The sequence below is a fragment of the Hippoglossus stenolepis genome, chromosome 17 (assembly GCF_022539355.2).
Source record: "Hippoglossus stenolepis isolate QCI-W04-F060 chromosome 17, HSTE1.2, whole genome shotgun sequence".
Classification (NCBI taxonomy): domain Eukaryota; kingdom Metazoa; phylum Chordata; class Actinopteri; order Pleuronectiformes; family Pleuronectidae; genus Hippoglossus; species Hippoglossus stenolepis.
The window spans coordinates 10,067,687-10,092,551 of NC_061499.1; the positions used below are offsets into that span (position 1 = coordinate 10,067,687).

Here is a 24,865-nt window from a genome sequence, read left to right on the forward strand (position 1 = left end):
GCACTTTCACTTGATGATGAACTTGGTTTGTGGTCCAATCAGGTGACGGAGCTGAAGGGCCTGGCCACTCACATGCTGGTGGGCAGTGTGATCTGCGAGACTAAGGAGCTGTTCACCGCCATGCCTCAGGTGGTGGCTGTGGACGTCAACGACCTGGGCACCATTAAACTCAACCTGGAGGTCATGTGGTAGTAAGTAGACTCTACTGATTTTTAATGCCAGCCATCAGTTTTAAAACACTGTTGATTGTTTTTTAAATTGTCATTTCATATATATGGTTACTTGTTAATCCATGAAGGAAAACTGGTGCATTTTTCAGCAGAGAAGAAATAGAGTAAAGGGTAAATAGATTGTGCTAAAAATAAATACAAAGTGTCGCTCACGTATATTTAAAGAGCGTTTGAACACTCCTGCTGGCGTCAGAAATTAAATGAGTCTGTAACTAACAGTCTGTTACGCAGTTGTCCATGTTTGCTAAAGAACCCGAAGTCAAAGCTTTTGGTAGCGTAGCAGTTAATTGAGTGTTGACATGACTTGTAGTTTCCTGCCATCTAGTGGAGAAACATGTTAGCGTCACCACGGGGACTACAATAACAAATCCTACCCTGTGACAACACTAAATGAATGACATCACTTATTCGTTGGTGAATCATAATGCAATCACACTAAGTGCCTTGTTCCCGTTCCCCCCCTCCTGTTCCAGCCCCTTCGATGTCGAGGACCTGACTCTGTCGTCCAGCAACGTCAGCAAAGCCACAGCTCTGCAGAGACGAGTGTCCATCTACAGCCAGGGGACGCCAGAGACACCCACCTTCCAGGACACCTCCTTCTTTGTGAGTCCAACACACACACACACACACACACACACACACACACACACACACACACACACACACACACACACACACACACACACACACACCTCCTTTGGCATCACTGTTGTGATTGTGGACGATGTTTGTTTTAGTTTTTCCAACATTGTGAGATTCTCACATACAAATCTGAGTACTGCCTGCTCCGAGGTTTTAGGACATTGTGATTGTGGCTCAGTTTTTCCTGTTGATGCACTAATTTAAACGATGCTTAGCCCTTCTCCTGACTAACCCTCACCCATTTCCCTGCTATCCCCCATTCATCCCTCCTGTATCCCACTCACCTGCCCTCGCTCAAACACCCGACACCTCGTCCCGCTTGCCTGCGTGTGTTGTGCAAAGAAGTGGCGGCCACATCCCGTGGAGCGCCAGCGCTTCTCCTTCCTGCACATGCTCCGAGACACCCTGCTAGAGAAGCTCAGGCGCAGTCGCTCGTTTGGTGACCTGGCCTCGCTTCGGCCAAGGCCCAAATCCAGTCTGGAGGTCTATGTGAGTGTGCTGTGGCCCCTTGAGCCCCCTAACCTGACTCGTGTGCCCCCTGACTCGTTGACATGATAGGAATGAACTCCCCTGCTGGTGTGCACACACTTGGGACAGACCAGTCCCTGTTTGTGGGGACACCATGCGGGGCTGTTTGCATGTTATCTTGCATGACATGCATTCAACTGTCTGTGTTCTTGTTGTGCTTCTCTGCTAAGATTCCCTGCGATTCTATCTTGTTTGCACAGATCGGGGAATGAAAATAGAGAAAAGTTAAAGAATCTTTTTCCACTTCACTCATTTCATGTCTTTATCTTCCACATATTTACACTCCTGTCTCCTCTTTCAGTCCACTCTACCAGATGATGTCTTTGAGAACGGCGGCTGTGGCATGGCAGAATGCAAGCGTCTCTCCTTTACCTTCTCCGACACCTCTGGTTCCACGGCCAGCCCCAGCCCCGCCCCGAGCTCCCACAGCCAGTCCAACCCGGAGATCACCGTCACTCCTCCAGAAACTGAACCATCGCCCACACAAATCCTCCCGACAAGAGAGGACTCCATCGCAGAGGAGCATTTGGTGGAGGAAGAGGAGGAGGAGTATGAAGAAGATGGTGATACAGGTAGTAGAGGAAGCAGGGGCACCAGCGGCAGCCTCGCCAGTGATGAAGCTGAGGCGACAGAGGACTCAGAGTGGGAACGCACCGAGTCCCAGCGAAACTCTGGCTCCAACCGTGGTTCTGCTGCCCAGTCCCTGTGTTCTGACAGCCACCTGTCTACGGTGGCTCCAGAGGATGTTTTCCTGGATCACGCTGATGAACTGAAACCCGTGGAACTGGACACGGAGGAGGCGGGCAGCCTGACCAGGCAGCTTGTGAAGAGGCTGACGTCTTCTGAAATCGTGCCCCCCAACGGGAGCTCGGCCGAGGGTGGGGGAAGCCTGAGCTGGGCTGGAGAGGGGAGCAGGGCGTTCCTGGAGAGCAGCCTGGAGGAGGCCATCCACAGCCTGCTGATGAGGCTGGAGTCACTGACCCACCGCTGCCGAGAGCTGCAGGACCTGGAACAGGAAGTGATGCGTCTGGAGGACCTGCTCAAGGTGACTGAACCATTGATATGTCCTTAATGCTTTTTACATTTACACCCTACAGAAGATGAACAACAACGATAACTAGTTACATTTTATGCTTCTTACCTATCCTACTTTCCAATATTACATCAATGATGTAGAGAAATGCTGACATGATAAAAGAAAGATTTTTTTTAAGATATAACAGCTTGTACAAACCAGTTCTGTATGTAGTGCAAATTAAAGAAATATCCACTATGTAATCGAGAATACCTTAAAATTACTAATAACTGATCATACATTTTGAATAAGTGAAGTAAAAACACTGATCATCATGAATTTACATTAGAAAGTGAGAACTACCTGTTTGAGTGCCATGTTTTCCTGGTTGAATCCCAGTACTAAATTTCTCCATACAATGAAAGATTGTCTAAAAAGTTCTCTCTGTGAGTTTAGCTCTGATTCAAACGGCATGAAATCAACCTATAGAATCTAAAACTGAAACAATCTGCAGTTTATGTGATGGACTCAAAAGAGTAAATGATCATTAACTCTATTCCCTCTGCAGTGTCGTCTCCCGGGCCACAGGAGCAGGTCGTCCAGCCTCAGTCTGACGGTGGAGAGCGCCCTGGAGAGCTTCGACTTCCTCAACACGTCGGACTTCGATGACGAGGATACGGGAGACGATAACGCCGTCCTCAGCCTCCCCCCGCAGAGGTCGCCGCTGTTTGATGCCGATGGAGAGAGGATCGGGTGAGTGGGAGACATAGAGAGACACAAACGATATCACATAATCACAAAATCAATGTGAGAGCTGAAGTGGGACATCTGAGCTTTTGATGCTTGGTTTCCGGTCAACAAATGCACTGCTCGTAAACACCATGATTTTTTTAAGTAATGTGTTAAAAATAGCACAAACATCTGAAGGTTTTTGTTCTTACAAAACAGAAATACAGCTCTTCTCTAAAACAGAAATATAATGTTCTTGTATTTTAGCGTTTGATGAGACAGACTCTTAAATCATTGCCATACGTTATTGAAAAATGATTTAAAATGAAAAGCATTGGAGGAGCGACGCACACCCTGTGTCCACACTGTGTATTCCCCAATCAGGCAATGTAAACTTTTTTATTTTGTAATATCATTTCATAAAGACGTCAATAAAGACTGGTTAATCTAAATAACCTGTAAATAGTGTTTCTATTGTGACCTTTTCATTATGTCACTTATGTCACCTAGTTCTGTGCTGCTGCCCCTCGGTGGTGACTCTGTGTATCTACCTCTCAGGGGCCAGCATCCAGAAGCCAGAGGACACCTGAGCGAGGCCCTGACAGAAGACACCGGGGTCGGAAACAGCGTGGCGGGAAGCCCCCTGCCTCTGACAACAGGAAACGAGAACCTGGACGTGGCCATCGTCATCCACCTGCAGTACTGTAACCACCTCATACAGGTAGAGCTGCTTCCCACTCCTGGCATCAAATCTTTCAAATGTTTCATTTTGGCAACATATAAACCATACGCACTGTAAAACCACACATTTGTTCACCGTGCCCTTTTGATTTTTCATTTATCCACAGTTGTTGACAAACGGGGCGGGTGTGTGGCAGCGTCGCAGTCTGCTCATCAAACTGTCCGCACAGACTCAGCTGTTAGAAGAACTAGCAGAGCTCAGTGTGGACAGACTGGGAGCCATCACATCTGCTGCTGATGGTACGTGACAACCAGTGACAACCCGTCTGGTTCACTGGAAGACTCGAGTTGTAAAAAATAAAACCACACACAGCGTTTGCAGCCTCTGACCTTGTGTTCCGTCGTCCTCTCTCAGTCCTCCCGGGCCTCGCCGAGCGCCCCGAGCTGATGACTCTGTGGTCGGAGTGCAGCGGGTCTGCGGGACTTTTCCACACCACACTGGACCGAGTGTTCAAACACATGAACCAGCGCTACACGGCAGCGCTGCAGGAGAGGCACCCACACAGCGCTGACACAGGTCGGCGCATCCTTATTTCCTTTCTACAGTCAGACCACAGGTTTTACTTACAATACCAACTGTTGTTAGTGAGTCAGTAACCATTTTAGATATACTCCTGGGGGAAAATGAGATCACTGCAGTCGCTAAGAATAGATAAAAGATGAAACACTCTGATTTTCTTTTCTTCTCCTCTGCAGTGATTGGTGTCGTAGTGGGTGAGATGGTTGACAGGAGCGACCTGGTGACGTCACACGACCCTCCCGCCTCTGCTCTGTCCCAGGACGTCCTGACCGTGTTTCAGTTCCACAGCTACATCTCACAACACGAGGTTCAGGACATGGAGACGCACCTGCTGCACCTGGCCAGAGAAGGTGAGCCAAAGTTTCTCTACCTGTAACTATTCACCTGAATAGAAATAGACATGATTTAAGTAAGAATATGCAGCTTCTAACAAAAATGTTGATGTTTCTAAAAGATACACCGTGTTTGAGGAAGTGTTGAGGTTCCGTGTTGCTTTTCGAAGCATTACAGTAATTATTAGACAGTAAAATAAATCTGAATTTGAAAGGACGTTGTATAATACATGCAGATACAGCTCCTCGTCTGATTTCATCAAAGAATTTATATTTTCTTACAAAAGAGCACAAAGTTTTTCTCAAATGTATATCATCATGTCAATGTACATGCTCCAAAATTAACTTTATCATCACCACAAGCTTTTCTGAAATTGTGACAGCTCAGAAGATGCTTCCACTTAGACGAGATAAACAGAAAATGGGTTGTGTGCAAATGATCTGCTGATTAAATGCGTCTATTCCACAACTAAAAAAGATCTCACCCTTCTTTTATAGCTAAAATTAACACACGTAAATTCCTTGTTACCTTAATAATGATTATTAGAAACCAGCTTCTGACTCATCTCTGCTTGTTGCTCTACAAGTCACGTTTATAGTCTCTAACATGTGTGTCTCTCCCACTCAGAGTTGTTTGCAGAGGCCCTCTGCAGTGGGGACTATTCTCGGTGTCTAGCGGAGCTGGAGGTGGTGCCGGTGTCGACCCTGTGGCCTAAAAACAGCACCCTGAGGGCCCTGGCCTCCCTGCTCACCGCAGACGACGCTCAGGTCAACGAGGTTGCAGCTGACTACCTCTCCTCAGGAGCGTCACACGGCCACTTCAGGAGCAGGGTGAGTGGTGCTAAAGAGAGGCCGCAAGTGCACCGTTCTCACTGTTCACTGAGTCATGACCGATGCTGCATGTCAGGTCTGAATATGTGTGTGTTTACAGGCTGTGGAGTGCTACACTCAGGCACTGTCAGAGGCCGGAGGTCCGAGCCAGAGGGCGGCTTGTTCAGCTCTCAGCCGCCTGCAGGTCAGTGGCCTCTTGTTGTTCCCAGTGACAATGGCGAGGATACTGGTGTTTATCTAGACCCTCATGTGATGTATGTATTTGATGAGTACCAACTTCAGAGAGCTTGTCGTTTTGCCTGCAGGCTGTCGAGAGCATCAGGGCGGTGGTAGCACTGTGCGATTCAGCTGATGAGGAGCTTCGCCACGTCGCCATAGAAACACTACTCACATTTGGTAAGTTAAAAAAGTTATGGAAGACAAAATGTTCTGTTTTGTCTGTTGGTATGGTTTTAGAAATCTGTGTTATTTCGGAAATATAGCTTGTACAATGTTGTACCAAGACAAATTCTTGTGCACAAAATTTTGTGACTTCTGCTTCCTTGAGATTGAAATTGTAAAAGATGATGATTGTGACCGAAAGATTAAATATTTAGTCCTAATTAAACAACACAAGAATATAACTGTAGTCTGAGATGTAGTGTGTGTTTTGTACACTATTGATAGACAACATTGTGTTTGTTCAAGGTGAGGAGGGGCGGCTGGCATACGAGCAGCTGGACACCATGCCGGGGGAAATGATCCGACTGGGCACACGGCGAGGAAACGCTGTCACCACGGCCTTCTGAGCCACAGCTCCACGGAGAAGACGAGAGATCTGAGGATACCACTGCCCCCCTCAGCTCCACGCCACGCTGCACCTCACAGGGCTGTTCATTTACTGATCAGTTTATTGATCTCCAACCCGCCGCATTCGATCACTGTTCTTACTGATACTGCCTCTTACAAGGAACTAACACCAAACAAACAGTCTTAACCACCAAGACACACAACCTATACCCCTCCTGCACACACACACAAACGTTGTTCCGCCACCTTTACTCCCGCACACCCCCTCACTCACCCCCTTCCTCCCCCCCTGCGTTCTGAGCCAGGAACACTGGTCACGTTGAGGTTTCTCTTGAGCACAGCTTTGACGGGACACGAAGCCACTGAACGCTGTGGAAACTGGAAGCAGTGCATCCTCACACAAACCACACGCCAACGCGCACAACACACGTATCACTCACCCACTGATTAACTCTCGTCTTGGCTGTTGCAGCATCAGTCGTGTCAAGCAATATTCTAACTATGACCTTTGTATAATCACTGTTTATCACACGTTTAAGTTGGTGGCTTTTGCATCACAGATGTTTTTCGGCGCTTTCGGACGATTTGCACTGTTGTAATGCATGTAAATATGGCATATTTTACACAGCCGGTGTAATATATATATGGTTGTAATTCAAAGTGTATTTTTAGGTTCTGTTTTCTAGTACGTTCCATTTTGAGTTTCAGGGATTCTCGTGTGTTTTGTGGCGGCGAGGACCGTTAATGAGTGGAGAGTGGCTTTGGAGAGAAAGTGAGGTGAAGCGGTGAAAGAGCGTCGAGCAGATTTAAAAACCTCAAGTCGTGTTTATCAGTGGAGACATAAAAAAAGGAAGAAGCTCAGATCTAAACTGCTGAGAGAGTGAACCTGGAGTTTTTCTCACACCTGCAGTCTAACAAGTGCAATTTTTCTGTACATAGCTGACGCCAGAAGACGTTTGTTAAAAGTCGGCCTTTTGACCATTTGAGCCTTGATGTGGTCGAGCAGGAATTCTCTCTTTTTTGTAAATGTTTTTTTTTTTTTTACTACCAGGTACGAAGCCACTCGAGGGCAATAAATTCAGTTTGCGGAGCATGAGAGCGCACTTTCTCAGTAACTGTACGGAGGGGATGGATGGATGGGTGGGTGTTGTTTCTGTTCTCGGTAACTGCACCTTCATCCGTCGTGTGAGCGAAAAGCGAGATGAGAAGTGAAGCTTTTTCTATGAGAAGCTGCAGGATGAAGTGTTTGGTGCGTCTCGGGTCGTCTTGTCCTTCTGCAACTGACCCGAGTTCAGCTTTTCTCATTGTAACTGAACTACTGAGTCCAGTGAGACGATAAAATGCACATCTGTTCTCACCTCTTATTTATTATTTACCCCTCGGATTTCTAATATGCTTTGGAAGTTTTACTGTAACCGTGCAGGTGACTTTATGTATATATTTATGTTGGACTTTTGGATCAGGTCTAGGACAGTTGGTTTAAAAAGGCCTCTGTGTTATCATGCAACTGATCTCATGCTTAACTTAAATTGGAGTTTATTTTGAAAGAATTATATTATATGGATTATTATTTTGGAGAAGATTAAGATTTGCTAATAGTCTAATAGCGTTATAGATTTGTTTTTCCCTAAAAGGTCCCGGACGTAATGGGACATTATATATAGGAAATGTTACTTTATGACTTAGACTTACTGTAACCAAAGGAAGAATTAATTTTGAAATTGTCCTTTAAGAAACGCTCATAATTCATCTTGGAGAATGTATTTTCAATACGACATTGGCATTTTGGCCACAATGCTCAGACTTTAGAAGCACAACTTTCAAAAATACGACAAACCCATAACATATGAATTTAACTACATTTGGTTCTAACTGCACAGTCCAGAAGCCATACTGATTTAAAACAAGTGGTAATATTTCTATGAAATGTATTTTTTTTCTTTTGTATTATAATCTGTAAATGTGTGAAGTTGTTACTAAAAGCTGAAACTGTTTTTTTTTTCTATACAACCTTTTACAAAACATGTTTTAAGTCCAGTTACAGTATTTTGGTCGAGTATCTAATTCAGCTACTCATTCAGTGTCTACTTTTTTTTCTCTTTTTACAAACTTGCAGGTGACCAGTGATAAAGTTTTACTGTTCAACTCCTAATCACCACAAATACAAGTTGGCAAAATGTGCATGTTTAATTATCAGAATAACTTGGTACACTTGCTAAAATTGAACTTGATCCATCTCTGTAGCTTCTGTACTCATCCATTTAGTTGCATCCTCTTCTTCATTGTGGTCAGCAGCGTTTACTCTGCTCATCTAAAGTTGCAATAAATTTTATTTTTGCATAATTGAAACAAAATTGTGGATTCCTTAAATCTTATGGGGACCTTTTCCTTATATTCTGTCATATCAAAACATGCTACTGTCAAAGAATGGTAAATGTATGCCAGTTGGATGGTTGCCTAAAGGTTTATAGACCCTTTGTCACCTCCTCAAACCTTTTAGTAGTCAGGAAAACAGTTGAGTTTAGTTTGACATTTCAGTCAAGAAATAAATTTGACACTTTAGTTGAATATTTTATACACTTAGCTTTAAAGATTTTTAATGTTAAAGTATTGTGCTGGTTTAAGGAACACTGGAAATTAGTTTTGGGGCTCTAACTGCCAAGTACAGAAGATGTTTAATGTGTCCAAAGAAGTAGTTGTAGGAACCATTTATATAATGGTGCATTGGTCAGGTTTGTTTACTAAAAGCAGAACTGGAGCTGCTGGTTACACAATCACCTCTGCACCATGTACTCACACATCTTAACTTGGAGTTCAACATTTCACCAAGTCACAAGAGTCTTTTAAAAAGTTTTTTTTTAAAAAAGTGTTTATTCTACACAAGCTTTATGTACACAGCTGTACCATAACATTGCAAAAATTTTTTACAGCGTAAACCAAAACACTTAAAGCCATGCTTAAAGTAAGCCACATCTACCAGTGAGTGTAGCATGACTGTTCTTAAATAAATCTTTTCACAGTAGACATCAGTAAGAAAAGCACAGGCATTACTGTTTCATTGTGATTTTGCCATCTACAGGTTGCTGACCTTCAACAGGGCAAACCTTCCACACCAGGAGACAAAGGAACACAAGAAATTTGGTGTGCTACAGAATAGTGAGGATCCCCTTTGTTGAGATAGAAACGGTCACATTAAACTAAATTAACTGAAAGACTGTAGCCTGTGCTTTACTACTGACTTGTCATCATGTCTTCCATTTAAAAAAAAAAATTAAAAAAAATAAGTTCTATACTGGCTAAGTTAACACTTCTTGGCCAAGAATTGTACAAATTTAACCTAAAAATCGTAAAGCCTTCGATTTAAAATGATGCATTTCGAGAACGATGCAGCCTGAACATAAATTACACTGAAAAGCAAACATCTTCAAATTGATGTCACTCTGGCCAAAATCGGATGATGTATTAAGACAAAGTCCAAGAGCATGAGGTGCGTCAGTTAATTCTGCTCCACTGACGTGTCTTCTTCCTCGTCGCTGTAATCTGAATATTCATCCTCACTCTCGTCGGCATCGTCACTGTCGTCTTCATCATCATCATCCTCCTCAGCCACGTCAAGAGCAATGTCCTTCAGTTCCTCTAGATTATCTGGGCACTTTCCCGTCAACCTCTAAAAATACAAGATATACATTCAGTTTACATTAAGTGCAAAGACGTCCATGTTTACTGATACATATATTAAATGTTAACCCCTGTATATCAGAACATGTGCACACATCATCTTGTGTAAATAATCAAAGAACATAGCTCAAGAAAACCATTTGTGTGTACGAAGACTGTAATTCAGAGCAGGCCAGCAAAATGGGATTTAAAAATGTGTACAAAAGTCACAGGTTTTAGTGTAGGTAACAAACAAGTAGTGCCGGTGTGCATACCTCGATCATATCAGCCATGTACTGGACGTGTTGTGCCAGCTCTTGCAGCTCTTCATTCTCACTCTTCAGTTGTGTTATCTGAACATCTCTGGTCTCGATGTCTTTGTGCAACTGGTTTAAGAAAACAAAAGAAACTCATTAGACGTGATGACACATGGGGCAATAAGGCTTAAATATAATGCATCTTAAACTATGGCACTGTAATCTCTCACTAAAACATTAGGCTGTTGGTAAAATGGTACTGGGATCAGCTTTAAATCTTCAATCCTTTATGAATCAGTTTGTAGGAATTGAGTTTATTTGAACAGGATTGGCACCTTCAGTACAAGGCCTTTTAAAGTTGAACAGATTTTTAAAGTTTAGGTGCAGAGTTACTTCAACATTCAGTGCCAGCTGGACAACAGCCAACCGAGGTCGACCCAGCAGGAGCGTGGGAACAGCTCGACCGACAGCTAAACATTAGCCGCCCCTTAGTGATTAACTCACCTTCTCGTTCTCCTGTAGAACATTGTACAAGGCCTTCCGTCGCTCATCGGCTATCTCTTTCCAGTAGGTGGAGGGAGGAGTCTCTATAACAGCAGAGATTTAAGGTCAAGATAAACTAATTCTATATGACAACCATTTTGTGATACGTTGTGTATGGATTATGAAACCTACCTTTGACCATAAGTTCATATGCTTCAGTGGACGTGCCATCAGTCAAACACCGAGTTTCCTCTGTTTGTGTGGATTTGACTTCTACCTTCACCCTCTTTGGACCTCGGGTTTGTTCTGCGCTCCAGTGTTTCCTTTTGGGAATGATCTTTCCTGCCTAAAGAGAACAAAAGCAATTTTATACAATGTATAACAGAAGGTGGCTATAGATCACTTGTTCAACCGAGTGAACAAGGTATACCAACTCTAACAATGAAAACATGGACAATAGACATCCAATGAGTTTCAGTGACAAGACAATAAATACCTGAGCTGACCGCCCAAGATCTTTGTTGACAGCTGAGGGCTGAAGGACCTGCAGGGATTGTCTGGTGGGTCCCATTGCCTTATGGGAGGGTGTGAAAAAACTCTGGAAGAAAAATCAGTGACTGATTAGTCTTACCCCAAATGACCTCGAAACTCAAGACTGAGTCTCATGGGAAACAAGCACAATCTGCGTTCTCATTTTCAGAGCCTCCGTTCACTAGGGTTTTACATTACTTCGAATTCTTTACTCAGTTACACTGTCACTATGGGAGAGGATATAAGTGAAGCTGCTAGACAACACTGCTGCCATGTGAAACAGACCCACAGGTGTGGGAACAGGGGCAGGGCCTGAAGTCTTTCAACAACCCCCGTGGGAAAGTTTCTCCTTAGGGAGCATTACTGGGTAGCCAATAATCAGTTTGTTAATGTTTGAACACTCCTTCACAGCTATAGTGTTTCAGGCCTGTAAAGGGTGATCTGTTGATGAGTGTCAGCCGAGGAGACAATGACTGAAACTATTCAACATTCAGTTACATAGAAATTAAAATACTTACGAGTTTTGTCTAAATTGAAGCCAAGTGTCCTCATTATCAATTAGGGCCTATGCATCGTTTTAAAATGCATTTAGATTTGTCACTCTGTTCATAAAGATTCTTTTAAATATAAACTTAATTCAGGAGCTCAACGGTCTTTAAACTTAAAAAAAAAGGACACATTTATCGATATTGACCAAATGGTTCTTGATATATAATACAAAAGCCCTCTAATCAAGTATCCTGTGACTCAGTGCCACACAGAGAATGGTCTCAGATTACCACTCATGCGACACTGAGCAGGTCAATGTGGTACAAAGGGTCATTTTCACACCGAGTCCTTTGACTTGGCAGGATATGCTCAGGTGACACCAACAATGACTCCATTTCAAGGTTAATATAACCTGACATGACAAAGTTCCAGTAGGAAACTCAGGCAGCTAAATTAGCTCAGCAGTCATTTCATCATATGGACATTTACAAGTACTTGCTGGTGTCACCTACAGATACAGAGAGCTACTGGTTATTAATCACACTATGATAACCTTCAATTTGTTGATTATAGTCCTAAACTCTAACATTAGCACACTTTGAAGGGAGCATTTCGAACCGAAGTGCGACTGGTCACTTACCGTTATGTTCTCGTTGGACTTCTGCTGGCTGGGTCTTAGTTTTCCACTCGCACTCATGTTTGTTATCAAAACACCTGAGGAAGCCAATATAAACACAACGTTAAAAGCAAACAATGGAATCAATAAAAAGCGTTTATCATTATATTGTGTGCGTGTGTGTTGTATTAAATTCGTTGACGTGTAAAGAAGTCGCCATGTTTGTACGAAATAAGTGAACAGCCAGAAACGGTTACAAATAGACTGGTTCCAGGGAAGCTAGGCTAACGCTAACACGGCGTTAGCTAACTACGGTAGCTTTAAACGGGCAGAACGTGCTGATAAATGTAAAATACGGTTTTAATAACGTATAAACACGTTAACCCGACTTACCGCCGATCCGAATCGATTCACTTCCTGTACGAGCTGATTCTCTTGTCTGTGGCTCCCGCGCCAGCAGCTTAAATAACGCCCATTCGGTCACGTGACGCAGCACGAGGACGGTTTTTTTTTTCTGGCTGTTGTTTTTTTTTCACCCTCGTGCGGTCACATGTCAACACACGTCACATCTTTGTAGTCGCCTGGTTGTGCGCGCAGCCATTTTGGGGAGGCTGCGGAGTGACGAGCTTGTAGCCCACTGTCAGCTGCTGCCCGAAAACACACACACACACACACACACACACACAAAGAGAAGAAGCGATCGGCAAAACACAACGTTGGAAGAAGACGCAGTGAAATATGGGGCCGCCGGGAGACAGGACGCGCCACTCGTCGACTGAGAGAACGGAGGACTTCAGCCTGGCGGTCGATTTATCTTGACATGGCATGCGGCAGGGCGAGTCGGGGGTTGTGACGACGGAAGAAAAGGGAGAGAAAGACAACACGCGCAGCGAACGCCACGAAGCTCCGGACACGGAACGGGCAGATTCGATCAAGCTAGCGTCTCTTTAGCCTCTCAAGCGGTGTGAGTGTGTGTGTGGTTTGCTTCTCGGTTCCCTGGTTGGATTTTATTTTTGGGGTTGGTGAAGTAGTCGACGACGCACGGCTCAGGCAATGTTGGCACCTAGCTAAAAAAAAAAAATGTTGAGCACAAGCGAAATCAGCTAGTCCGTCGAGCCCCCGCAGGTCTCCAGACTCCCACAGCTCTGGCAGCCACGTTGAAGCCAACGAGAAGATGTAAACGCGTGGAAAGATGACCGCACGCTAGCTTAGCCCCACCGCCACACACACGCACAGGCCTCGATCCAGCCCGTCAGTCAGAAGATAAGATGTAGTTATATCGTCGGTTCACTACTAGTTAGTGTCGGAAGTGAACGCCGAGGTCGGCCTGCTAGCTCGCCTAAGCTAGTGTGCTAAAAATACGCCCACGCCATGACTACTAGCAGCGGCAGCACCGCGGGGCCGTGGGCCGAATGAGTGGCAGTGAAAGTCAAAGGAAATGTCAAGTTACCTTCGCAGTAGTCTTCGATGTTACCCGGTGCCAGCGTCTCCTGGCATCTGCATTTACCTGCCATGTTCGTCCGTGTCCCCGATCCGCCTGTAACACGCACATAGCGACGTCTCCGCAGAGAAACGCACACAACGACAGCCATGGATGAGAGACTTTGAAATGACCCAAACAATAGAATATTTGTCTGCTCGCTAGTCTCTGTAGTCGTCAAAGTCACTAGCAGAGGTGTATACTGCCGCTATGGGTTTTTATAGTAGCAGCCGTTTCTGTTGATTTCATTTGTTTTCTCCAGAAGAAGAGTTAGTCAAATTTTAAGTTGCTGTTTCGTTTAAATCCCTTGTCGGTGGCAGGTTGAAAACAAAGCTCACGCGGCTTAAAATCATGTCTTAAAACATGGATTTCTGATCAAGTAATTAGGAGATGTAGTCTTTAGCTTGTGGATCATTCCCCTCCTCAACACTGCCCTAACACTCACACAAAAATTTAAAAAATGACTTAGTCTCGTTTCTGATTTGTTGACCTTTTTCAGTTAGTAGTTACTGGGTATTTCACAGATCAAACCTAAGAGTTGTTTGATGGGTTGTTTCTGCAAAGGGTAGCGAACTCCATCCTTTATCCAACGTATAGATACAAAAGTAGAGAGTGTAGCCAAAATATTCTGCGCAAGACGAGAGCATCGCCATCCAAATCTCACCATGGGGGACCCAACTTCACGAAGAAATCAAACAAGAAATCGACTTCGAGCTCAACTTCGGAAGAAAAGGGAATCGTTGGCTGATCAGTTTGACTTCAAGATTTATATAGCCTTCGTTTTCAAGGAAAAGGTTTGTTGGCAAAGTGGAAGCCTACAGTAATTCTTGAACTAACCTCAGACTTGCTCATGACATGTTTAAATGTCTCTTTGGAACTTGGTCTTTGTCATTGGGCAAAGCCAAAACAATATATTCAATGTTTGTGGGGGTTTTTTTGTCGTTACAGAAGAAGAAGTCTGCCCTCTTTGAGGTAGCTGAAGTTGTGCCAGTGATGACCAACAACTATGAGGAAAACATCCTACGAGGTGTGCGGGATTCCAACTACTCTCTCGAGAGTTCAATAGAACTCCTGCAAAAAGATGTTGTGCAACTACACGCACCCCGATACCAGTCAATGCGAAGGGTAAGACTGAGCCATCTCAGGGTGGGATACTTGGAAGTTAAATTGAGTCGTGTTATAACATTGTATGTCTTTACCATGTCGTCACAGGATGTGATAGGATGCACACAGGAGATGGACTTCATCCTTTGGCCTCGCAACGACATTGAGAAGATTGTCTGTCTGCTGTTTTCCAGATGGAAAGGGGCTGATGACGAACCCTTTAGGCCTGTTCAGGTCAGAACTTGGCATTTTGTCAGATTACCCAGATGTCTGAAGTCTGTTGTGATTTGATTCTTATGTAACAGTTGTTCTCAATGAAGTTGTATTATTGGATTAAGGCTGTGTAGTGAGGGCAATACATATTTTTTTCTCTTCCTATACTGGTCCAGACATTTATCAATTTCCATCAGACTTTTCTGTCAGCAAACTGCCCCAAAAACAACTGACTGAGTTTTTTATTTATTTAAACCTTCATGCACAAAATGGTTGAGCAAGGATAACAAAAGAACAGCACAGCTGACAAGGTGGTCATCTTGATACATATTTTGAAAAACCAGTCCTACAAGTTAGCTATTGAGTGGCAGTACCATTAATCCACTTATTCTTGGACTGAAAACCTTGTTCCGTCTGTTTAAATAACTTGTGTTTTGACATCAGACCCAATACACATTGTGCAAAAACAAAAAATTGCTTCATCAGATTAATTTGATATCTGGTCAACCAGCCTTCATCTGGCCGTAACGGTATTTTCTTTTTGTTGCACGTTTTGTCCTCCGACCTACAGGCCAAGTTTGAATTTCATCATGGAGACTATGAGAAGCAGTGCTTGCATGCTCTGGGGCGGAAAGACAAGGCTGGAATGGTCATGAACAACCCAACTCAGTCTGTATTTCTCTTCATGGATAGACAGCACTTACAGGTGAGTGAGTCAATTGAAATTGAAATTGAGATGTAACCGGTTTAAAAGGCTGAAACCTGGGACCGCTTTCAAACTCACTTGACCACAAACATTCTCTGTCGACCTCTGTTGCAGACTGCTAAAACCAAGGCCACAGTTTTCAAGTTGTGCAGCCTCTGCCTGTACTTGCCCCAGGACCAGCTGACCTGCTGGGGTGTGGGAGACATCGAGGATCACCTCCGCCCATACATGCCTGATTAAGGCTTCCAGCTCCACCCAGCCACATAGGGAAAAGCCCCTCCCCTTCCTCCTGCCTAAGCCTTCAGAAGCAAATTGATGTACTCATCTCCACCCGTTTCCTTTTAAAAGATTTGAACTTGTGCTTGGATCTCTCCTTTTTTCCCTTTTTTTGTTACCTACTCGTTCTCCCCTCCCTGGCCTGAGGCTGATTCAGTTCCCATCCTTGTTTTTCTCCCTCATGTCCCAACGTTTCCCCTCTTCTCTCTGCCATCATTTTTGTTGGTTGCCCCATTTTTTTTTGTTTCGTTTTGGTTTGGTTTTTCCTCCCTCTTTATTCCCTTCCTACTCACTCATCCATTCTTGTTTATTTGAACCTGCACGAACATTGATTTTGAGTGGTTGGTTGTTCGCTTGGAGCCGCACTGTCAACAGCACCGGTCATTGAAGGAACTCTTTATGTTGCATCAGAACAGGAACAAACAATACCCAGGTCTTCACGGTGGTTCTCAGATGGACGTGTTTTATATCCTTGTTGTCATAAGAAAGGATTGTTAAAGCTTGTTTGTAATGTCATTGGGGTTTCTAGAACAACTTTACACAATCTTTTGACCAAGGACAGGTGTGAACTGGTGTTAAATCACCTGTATACACAAAGATAACAAGATGAACAATATTTGTCAAATCATATGGTGTAGGAATTGCTTCTTATAAACTGCCTTAGTTCTTTTTTTCCGCTGGACTTTAAAAAGATGTTTTGGTGTCATTTGCTTTTCTCTGAAACACGCTAGGCAGGCCTTTGCTAAAATCTCAAGTTACTTGAAAGGCATTGTACACAAAGGTGAAACATGAAGGTCATTGTCAACGTTCAAGCTGGCCGATCATGCACTATTCAAGCTACTGAAATCTGATACTTAACATTTTGTTTTATTTGGGATGTGGGTTGGTGAGAAACTGAGATGTGATGTAAGATTTAATGTTTAACATACCTAACAAAAGTTGCTGAAAGCTAACGAATCTTAGTTTAATTTGACCTAGTAAAATTAATATGTTTCCTGCCATGCACATTTAAATTGGGTTTTGCAGGCTTGCTTGTCAAAGAATAAGTACATAGCACGTATAATTTTGCTCATTGTTGATTCAGTGTGTTCAGTTCAAAGATTATAAGGCGTGTAACTTTTGTTTTTTTTTCTGTTGATGAATCTCAAATCAATACTGCTGAGCATATCCCAATACAGTGCAAATTCTGAAAGCATAACTCTTGTCCACTTCTTTTATTGCATGTGCATGAATCAAGAATACAGTAAGAACGTCATAATCGACCACAATATTAAAGGTTCCTCTGTAACTGTTGATAACAGATAAGCAACAGTTGTAACCAGCTGTGGGTGGTATTAGGGAGTTCACTCACCACTTGTTTTTTATACACAGTTAGTGACTTTTTCAAACTATTTACAGGCAAACAGTTCACTCTGAGTCCCGTGTTTTGACAGTACATATATGATAATGTGATTATTACAAATGGCTCAGACTGGGGCCTGTTTAGCTGCTGCCAAGGTGCTTGGTGTGTCTTCCTTGTGCAATGGGCTTCCCAGTGGCCTTGTTGATGAGGTCTACGGTGGCAAACGCCAGCGTCCGTCCTTGCTTAAGAACCTGAGCAGTAATGACGACGTCCTCTCCTATCTTGGCACCATTCATGTATCTGTAAGACAGTGAGCCGTAGTTAATTAAGTTAATCTTTAACAACATGGGTGGGTCAAGAAGCTGAAGGTAAAGGTCAACAATGCGAACATACAAGCCGGGAGGTAAATTCAACATCACACGTTTTATGACAAGCCAAGACCACACATATCTTCAGGTTACTGGGGTCAGGGAAAACATGGAAGATAAGAAACCGAAGCACAAAGCTGTAGATACAATTAAGGACGTATCATAAGCTTTTATTCCTGGGCTTTTAGGAATGATAATTAGTGTTAATACTAGAATTAATACTCTGCACATGGTGGGTATTTCGTATGTAGATTATAGTATTTTTTAGAATCAATACATTCAGTGTGAAGAAGGCTTTCAAATAGCAGTTAAACCTTTTTCACAGTGTGGATTTTATTTACAGGATGACATTTTTGGGTAAAGTTTGAATTTCTAAGAACCAATAAGTAAATTACAGGTGACAAGAAATCCATCCATGGACGCTGTATGTTAACCCACTGGTGATACCGTGGTTTAAAGGGGATTAATCATGGCTTTTACCGATGGACTCACGTTATGTTCATGTCCACGCTGACCCCCGGTGCTCCCCTCTCACTGTGCATGATCGCCATGGTGGAGATGACATCGACCAGGGTGGCTGTCAGCCCGCCGTGCAGCGTCCCGCCCCGGTTGGTGTGCTCCTCCTCTACCCGCATCTCGCACACCATCTTACCAGGGCTGGCGGACAAAATATCCACCTGAGGAAAACACACGTGAAGCGAAGTGTGTGAGAGACAGACAGACAGACAGACAGAGAGAGAGAGAGAGAGAGACTGGAAGAACAGGAATCAGCGAGCAGCAGGTTTGGTTCACATGCTCACATCTGAAGGAAAGACATTAAAGCGAAGTGTGCGTCGTTACCTTGCTCAACACTTTGTCGAAACCCGGAGTGTCCACCATTGCTCTCATTAATTGTCTTATCGAGTTTAAAGACAGTGAAGCCATATTTAACTCCTGGTAAATTCAGCCAATGTCAAACTTCTGTTTACTTCCAACCGGAAACTGCAGCGTTCCATACACCGTCCGGGTGAAACGTGAGCCCCTTCTTGTTTGGACCAGTTGAAGCTAATGTGCTAGCTAGCTTAAATTTAAAATAAACTGCGCATCAACTACGGCGATGTGTAGAAATATTTATTAGTAAATATTCACGTAGTGTAAAGTTGTAGTTATTTGCCAGGTTCTAGTTTTTGTTTGCTTTAGCTAGCTATTTAGCAGCGTGACCCGGACGCTTTTCGCGGGTGCACCTGACAGAACTGGTAGAGGAAACAAGCAGCATGATATTTACTTTTCCTCTGTGATTAAAATTGGTAACGACGCAACATGGCGTCTGCTTCTGACTCGGACAAACCGTCCGTTTCTAACGTGGAGGAAAGCAGGAGTCGTCTCTGCGAGGAATTTGCCGCCATAACGGGAACTGACAGCGCCGCGGCGCAGTCCTACCTGTCTATAAATGGCTGGGAGATGGAGGTACAGTGGTTAGCTTAGCTGCACCATCAACAGAGGACTTTAGCCTCTAGTTCATTTCATCGAGGCTATTTATTCTCATCTCCTCCCTCAGAAAGCGCTGAACTCGTTCTTTGAGGCGGACATGGAGCGAATATTCGAGGAAGAAGATTTCCCAGAGAGAGACTCCTGTCCTGGAACCAAGAGGAAGAAGGTAGAAGGAAAACCTGCAGAACCATGGTAAGCCCACTCATTTCTGACATGTATATCTCTGCACACCTAGTTCCACCATCTTTAGTTAAACATAGCAGAGAATTACGTCCCTGAATGTCTCATTAAATAGACATATGTGTGTAAAACTAACAATAACAGTGGAATCAACAGTAAAGAAGTAATTCTATATTTTGATTTGTACAATAATGACTTTGATTCTGTTGTGAAGTTGCAGAACTTAACTGGCTTTTTATTATTATTAAGTTTATCGAATTAAAAAAAGAACCAAAGGAGGAAAAACGTGACAGTTATATTCCCTATTTTGGTTTTGATTCATTTTCTGTCTTCTATTCTAATTGTCTTTGTAGTACTTTCTGTCGTATTTGTATTTGCCTATATGTAAAAAGCCCATATCTGCTGTTTTGTAAATTTGTATTCCTTTTATTTAAAACCTGCTGTCAGACATACTGTGGAACTAACACTCTCCGAAAAATCTGCAGCATAGATTTGACCAAGGACAGCCCAGCCTCCTCACGCAAACCGTCCGAGGAAGATGATGGTAAACTGTCAGTGATCTCCTGGAACGTGGACGGACTGGACACAGACAACCTTGGGGAGCGCGCCAGAGGCCTGTGTTCCTTCTTAGTCTTGTGAGCCTGTGTTTCTTTACTTTGACATTTAATTGGCATCACTTCATATTCAAATTGTTTGGAGGGGGGCAGTTAAGCGTTCTTATATAATTGTGTTGATATCAAAGGTCAGCCGCAGAGCCGTATCCCTGGAGATGCAATGTATGACTCAGCGATACATAATCAACTCAGATAGCTTTTGAATTTTCTTTTCATGCAGATACACTCCTGATGTGGTTCTCCTACAGGAGCTCATTCCTCCCTACGTCCAGTACTTGAAGAAACGGGCCGTCAGCTATCTGATCATTGAAGGTACATTATTTTCAATGATGTAGGAACTTGCTCTTATTACCAGATGATCAGTGTAGGGTACTTAGTTTAAAACAGCAGGATCCATGTCTCAGATAATTAGTGCAGGATTCTGTAAAAGTTTCTACATACCCAGCATCAACCACACGTCTTTATACTGGGGGGAAAAAACATTAGATAACCTGCGGACAAACTTGATCATTTAAGCTGCACTTTCTCTTCCCTTGTGCTGACCAGGTGGTGAAGAAGGTTACTTTACTGGTATGATGCTGAAGAAGTCACGAGTCAAACTGGTGGAGAGCGAGACAGTAACTTACCCCACCACGCAGATGATGAGGAATCTGCTTGTAGCTCAAGTTCGTGCACAGTCGTCCAAATACTACAAATGATAAAATTCTGTTAACCTCCAATTTTTTTTTAAAAACATATTTTTCCTTGAAAATCAGGTGGATTTCAAAGGCCAGAAGCTGTGTCTGATGACGTCTCACTTTGAGAGCTGTAAGGCCCACTCAGCGGAGCGGATGAAGCAGCTGCGGGTGGTGATGCAGAGGATGAGGGAGGCACCGGACGATGTCACCGTCCTGTTTGGAGGGGACACAAACCTGAGGGACACAGAGGTTAGTCATTTGTCCCTCCAGTCACATGCAATCACCTTTATTTACTTCTTTAGTAATCCTTGTCCTCGGCTTCATCTCAGGTGGCCAAGGTGGGCCTGCCCTCCAGTGTGTGTGATGTGTGGGAGCGACTGGGCAAACAGGAGCACTGCCGCTACACGTGGGACACCAAAGCCAACAACAACAAGACTGTTCCCTATATCAGCCGTTGCCGCTTCGACCGGGTTTACTTCCGCCCAGCAACAAAGGATGGAGTCCCACGTCTTGCCCCCGACCACATGGCCCTGGTGGGCCTGGAGAAGCTGGACTGTGGACGCTTCATTAGTGATCACTGGGGAATCTACTGCAGCTTCTCTGCTGGGTAGAAATGCACAAATTGCTAAAACGTGCATTGTCCAGTTGGCTTTGTTCAAAGTGACACAGCATTGCCTCTGGGTTGAAAACACAGAATCAGTTTCTCCTTTAATTTTCTCACCTCTGGTTGCCTGATTATTTCATGGCTTGATTTGAATTGTTTTATCTTCTGAACTTAAAATGGGCAAATAAATGCAGAAAGGACCAATAAATGTAAAAACAAGTTTGCAGTGATTTGAGATTAACTTTTTTATTCAGTATGAAATTGACAGCCTTTACCCTTGACAGTGCAATCCAACCACAAGGTCCGCTAGAAGGGGGCTCAGTGTTTCTACCTCCAGCAAGACTAATGCCCCATCTTTCCATGTCAAAGAAAGGAAATCCAGGATCCACCTGTTTATCCAAATCCTCTACAAAATGTAATTTTCTGGAGCTTTTCTTCACATCACATGCTCGTCATCAACAGTTGCAGCTTGCCCATTAATGTTAAAGTTTCCATTCACCTTAGGGACTTTATAGGTTTGGCCTGAAAATGATTATTCATGTGACATTTTTGTTGTTACAACTCATCAAATAGTCTGTATTTTAAAATAAAGTTAGTAGCAGCAGGAAGCTTCTGTCACATTTTAGGAGTGAATATGACTGATGTCAACATCTATATTGTAATATAAACTGGCAGCACTGTAATATTGGCATCAACACCACTAGAGGGCAGTACAGAGTTATTTATTTATATATATAATATATAAGAGATTTTATATAGAGACACATACACACACCTACATGGTGTTTTTTTTGCTGGAAAAGTGCCATTTTTAAAAAGGCCAAACTACAAAATAAATAAAAAACAAAGATAAGCCTGAGCCTGATAAATTGAACTTTTGTACCTCTTCATTTGTTTGTAATATCCACCAATTTTCTTACGTAACAGGAAATATCGGATTTGAAAAAAGACCCAATTCGAAGGATTATTCTATGCAATTATTCAATAGCACCTATAATCCATATCGTACATTTTGACAATCTATGAAGAACTGAGTTATACATCAAACCACATGTAACCTCCCCCTCACTGTCCCTGCCATCACTGTCAACAGTTCTCCCTCCTCTCTGGAACACCCCCTAAAGTCTGAGAGGGTGTTTTTATGTTTGTTTTGCGTGTAGACGGCACCGTGTTTGTTTGTTTTTACAGCACAGTTACACAGAGTGAAGAAGAGCTGACCTTAGGAGAGGACACAGATGTGACTGTTCTGTGGGAGCAGGCGTCATCACAAAAGTCCCTCCCTCCCTCCCTCCCTCCCTTATCTGCCCCCCCCCCTCCCTGGTTCCAGATCAGCAAGGACACATGGAACGAAACTGCAGAGCTTGAATGAGTTGCAATATGTCAATCTGAAGAGTAAGCATCCCTTTCTTTTCAAGGCATCTTCCTGTGTATGCTTCTCTGGAGTTCAGGAGGCACTGGGCCACCTGACACAGCTTGAAAATATTTCTCTTGATATCATCAGCCTCATATATGACGGTTTTAAAAATAACAATAGCTTTTGCACCTTATCTATAGATATTTCTGCTGCTACATAAAATCATGCCTTAGAGTTCTCAGAAACACCAGCAGAGAATAATGGACTTTCATGACTTCTGCATCTGTGACTGCATTACTGTCCCAATATGTATTCATGCATAACCTATACCCCATATTAAAACATGATATATTTCTTCATTTCTGTATTTTGTCCCCTTAAAATGTGCACAATAAGGACATTATTTTGCACTGTGAGTTTACATGGTAAGTTAAGGCTTTATGAATGGATGGACAATCAGTTTATATATGTTAACCCACAGAAAAAATATGTAGGTGTGAAGCTGTTTTTTTTTTCATACAGCAACATGCAGACGTTTATATCTGATCACCAGTTTGATTTTAGAGGATGATCAAACGCATGGGTCGAAATTGTCTTTTTATAATGGCTATCTGTAAATTTGAAGTAATTAACTGATCATCAATCAGATGAACTTACATTGATTATAATTTGTCAGTGGTGAGCAACAAAAACACATCCTGCATTAATGTATGCAATAAATCGTCATTAGTAGTGTATTACTTTTGCATTAGAAATATTTGAGGTGTTATTGATGGACTGTTTGAAAAGTTGATTTGACGAGCAGCAGAAATCAGAGTCATTTAACTTCCCAGGCTCCTCCAGAGGTGCACGACTATTTTTACTGAGCAGTTTCACTCCACAGCAGCAGGTCAGAGATGGTGCAGATGGAGGCGACAGCTGTCTGGGCCAAGAAAGTGGTCATGTGATCAATCCGTCTGTCTTGAGCTGGATCCCTGTGCCAGAGGCCAATCCACATCCCCCTCCTCCACAAATCCTTAAACATCCACACCACAAGTTTCCCTCTGGACGGCTAAATGGACGTATTCCAAGATAGTCTCACTCACCCTGTTTTTATGAAATATATTATTTCCCTCTCAGATGGGTTTTCAAGCACCAACAGCCTCACAGATGTATTTTTGGATCTTTCCTTCCAAAAGCGTAGCCCTCAGTGAGAGCTGAGGCTTTTATTTGAGGCCTGTCAAAATGAATGTTCTTGGCTGTGCGTGGACGTATCTGTGCGCTGGCGGCGAGGCTGCGGGAGGCCCTTTGTCCTTTGAGGCGGGGTTGGATGATGATGGATTGGACACAGATATGACCCCAGCCTGACTGTGTTGTGCAAAGAGCAGCGGCGGAATCTGTGCTGCAGCTCAACAGACAATGCAATAAAACGGAAGGGGTGTCTGAGCTGTTACTGTTTGACAGATAGATTGTGTGTGTGTCTGTAAGGTATTGCTCATGTTGTTTTCACAATTACATTCTGGGTAAAATCAAGTCCTCATAACGTAAATTATTACATTTTAGGTGAGGACATGTCTCAAGGTTAGGTTTAGGGTTTAGGGTTTCTCTCTCCATTTTCAAATCCCGTCTCAAAACCCATCTTTTTCTTTGTTAATTTTAGTGATCTTTTTGATACATCGCTTTTTGATGTGTTTTTACCTCTGCCTTGTAAGGTGACCTTGAGTTCTGTGAAAGGTGCCTTTAAATAAAATGTATTATGACGGCTCTCTTCTACTGCCCCGGTGTCTACAGCCAGTCCAGGTACAGCACTCTATATATCATAAATACATGTTTATGTATCATATCTTCTGTCTCATCCCAACAACTACATCAGAAGTCCACATTGAAAAAGTTCACCAAATTAATATAAACACAAAAATGTACTTTACTTGTTGCTATTAGATAATAGGTATGATATGATGATATTAGTAGAATTTGTAAGGACATATATTCTACTGCCTCATCTTTGATACATTGATGGATTAGAGTCATCAGTATTTGATTGTGGGAAACAGTTAAAAGAAGATTCTATTTGGAAATTTTTGACTACTTATTTAAATGTTGTCACC

General features: G+C 43.1%; 5 protein-coding genes across 9 annotated transcripts in view; 3 read left to right on the top strand and 2 right to left on the bottom strand.

Annotated features, from left to right (window-relative positions):
- The window catches only part of ripor2 (RHO family interacting cell polarization regulator 2), a 62,156-nt gene extending 53,450 nt beyond the window's left edge, over window positions 1-8,706 (top strand). For 4 of the 5 annotated variants that reach the window (XM_035183749.2, XM_035183750.2, XM_035183746.2 and 1 more), the window contains exons 11-23: window positions 43-191; window positions 704-833; window positions 1,218-1,361; window positions 1,702-2,445; window positions 2,984-3,168; window positions 3,703-3,865; window positions 3,993-4,125; window positions 4,241-4,402; window positions 4,582-4,755; window positions 5,366-5,568; window positions 5,669-5,752; window positions 5,874-5,964; window positions 6,256-8,706. In XM_035183749.2, the coding sequence (XP_035039640.2) occupies window positions 43-191; window positions 704-833; window positions 1,218-1,361; window positions 1,702-2,445; window positions 2,984-3,168; window positions 3,703-3,865; window positions 3,993-4,125; window positions 4,241-4,402; window positions 4,582-4,755; window positions 5,366-5,568; window positions 5,669-5,752; window positions 5,874-5,964; window positions 6,256-6,356 (2,463 nt within the window). In that variant the 3' untranslated portion in view covers window positions 6,357-8,706. The remainder of the gene's footprint in view (window positions 1-42; window positions 192-703; window positions 834-1,217; window positions 1,362-1,701; window positions 2,446-2,983; window positions 3,169-3,702; window positions 3,866-3,992; window positions 4,126-4,240; window positions 4,403-4,581; window positions 4,756-5,365; window positions 5,569-5,668; window positions 5,753-5,873; window positions 5,965-6,255) is intronic. The other variant, XM_035183752.2, reaches the window with a different exon arrangement.
- Window positions 8,707-9,208: 502 nt separating this feature from the next.
- Window positions 9,209-12,931, bottom strand: gmnn (geminin DNA replication inhibitor). Its single transcript, XM_035183754.2, has 7 exons — window positions 12,784-12,931; window positions 12,415-12,488; window positions 11,251-11,352; window positions 10,947-11,100; window positions 10,776-10,858; window positions 10,290-10,400; window positions 9,209-10,024 (listed from the first exon to the last, which is right to left on the bottom strand). Exons 2-7 carry the CDS (start codon window positions 12,469-12,471, stop codon window positions 9,854-9,856), a joined length of 678 nt encoding a protein of 225 aa, XP_035039645.2. The 5' UTR covers window positions 12,472-12,488; window positions 12,784-12,931; the 3' UTR covers window positions 9,209-9,853.
- A 73-nt stretch (window positions 12,932-13,004) lies between these two features.
- On the top strand, window positions 13,005-17,367 carry c17h6orf62 (chromosome 17 C6orf62 homolog). Its single transcript, XM_035183755.2, has 5 exons — window positions 13,005-14,664; window positions 14,819-14,995; window positions 15,083-15,208; window positions 15,759-15,893; window positions 16,008-17,367. The coding sequence occupies exons 1-5, from the start codon at window positions 14,536-14,538 to the stop codon at window positions 16,131-16,133; spliced, it is 693 nt and encodes a 230-aa protein (XP_035039646.1). The 5' UTR covers window positions 13,005-14,535; the 3' UTR covers window positions 16,134-17,367.
- Window position 17,368: 1 nt separating this feature from the next.
- On the bottom strand, window positions 17,369-18,890 carry acot13 (acyl-CoA thioesterase 13). The gene is made up of 3 exons (XM_035183757.1): window positions 18,720-18,890; window positions 18,372-18,556; window positions 17,369-17,811 (listed from the first exon to the last, which is right to left on the bottom strand). Exons 1-3 carry the CDS (start codon window positions 18,801-18,803, stop codon window positions 17,652-17,654), a joined length of 429 nt encoding a protein of 142 aa, XP_035039648.1. The 5' UTR covers window positions 18,804-18,890; the 3' UTR covers window positions 17,369-17,651.
- Window positions 18,891-19,011: 121 nt separating this feature from the next.
- Window positions 19,012-21,643, top strand: tdp2b (tyrosyl-DNA phosphodiesterase 2b). Its single transcript, XM_035183753.2, has 7 exons — window positions 19,012-19,325; window positions 19,417-19,541; window positions 20,015-20,164; window positions 20,364-20,455; window positions 20,690-20,808; window positions 20,899-21,069; window positions 21,150-21,643. The coding sequence occupies exons 1-7, from the start codon at window positions 19,179-19,181 to the stop codon at window positions 21,429-21,431; spliced, it is 1,086 nt and encodes a 361-aa protein (XP_035039644.1). The 5' UTR covers window positions 19,012-19,178; the 3' UTR covers window positions 21,432-21,643.
- The last annotated feature ends 3,222 nt before the right edge of the window (window positions 21,644-24,865 follow it).

Bases quoted from the DNA above. Each gene is read 5' to 3' on its own strand.
- c17h6orf62 (XM_035183755.2), top strand. From the start codon at position 14,536: ATGGGGGACCCAACTTCACGAAGAAATCAAACAAGAAATCGACTTCGA. The intron at 14,996-15,082 runs GTAAGACTGAGC...ATGTCGTCACAG, and splicing joins GATACCAGTCAATGCGAAGG to GATGTGATAGGATGCACACA. The intron at 15,209-15,758 runs GTCAGAACTTGG...TCCGACCTACAG, and splicing joins AACCCTTTAGGCCTGTTCAG to GCCAAGTTTGAATTTCATCA.
- gmnn (XM_035183754.2), bottom strand. From the start codon at position 12,471: ATGAGTGCGAGTGGAAAACTAAGACCCAGCCAGCAGAAGTCCAACGAG. The intron at 11,101-11,250 runs GTATTTATTGTC...TGTTCTCTTTAG, and splicing joins ATCTTGGGCGGTCAGCTCAG to GCAGGAAAGATCATTCCCAA. The intron at 10,401-10,775 runs GTGAGTTAATCA...TTCTTAAACCAG, and splicing joins TTCTACAGGAGAACGAGAAG to TTGCACAAAGACATCGAGAC.
- acot13 (XM_035183757.1), bottom strand. From the start codon at position 18,803: ATGGCTTCACTGTCTTTAAACTCGATAAGACAATTAATGAGAGCAATG. The intron at 18,557-18,719 runs GTAACGACGCAC...TGTTTTCCTCAG, and splicing joins TCGACAAAGTGTTGAGCAAG to GTGGATATTTTGTCCGCCAG. The intron at 17,812-18,371 runs GTGAGTCCATCG...ACTGTCTTACAG, and splicing joins AGCGTGGACATGAACATAAC to ATACATGAATGGTGCCAAGA.
- tdp2b (XM_035183753.2), top strand. From the start codon at position 19,179: ATGGCGTCTGCTTCTGACTCGGACAAACCGTCCGTTTCTAACGTGGAG. The intron at 19,542-20,014 runs GTAAGCCCACTC...AAAAATCTGCAG, and splicing joins GGAAAACCTGCAGAACCATG to CATAGATTTGACCAAGGACA. The intron at 20,456-20,689 runs GTACATTATTTT...TGTGCTGACCAG, and splicing joins CAGCTATCTGATCATTGAAG to GTGGTGAAGAAGGTTACTTT.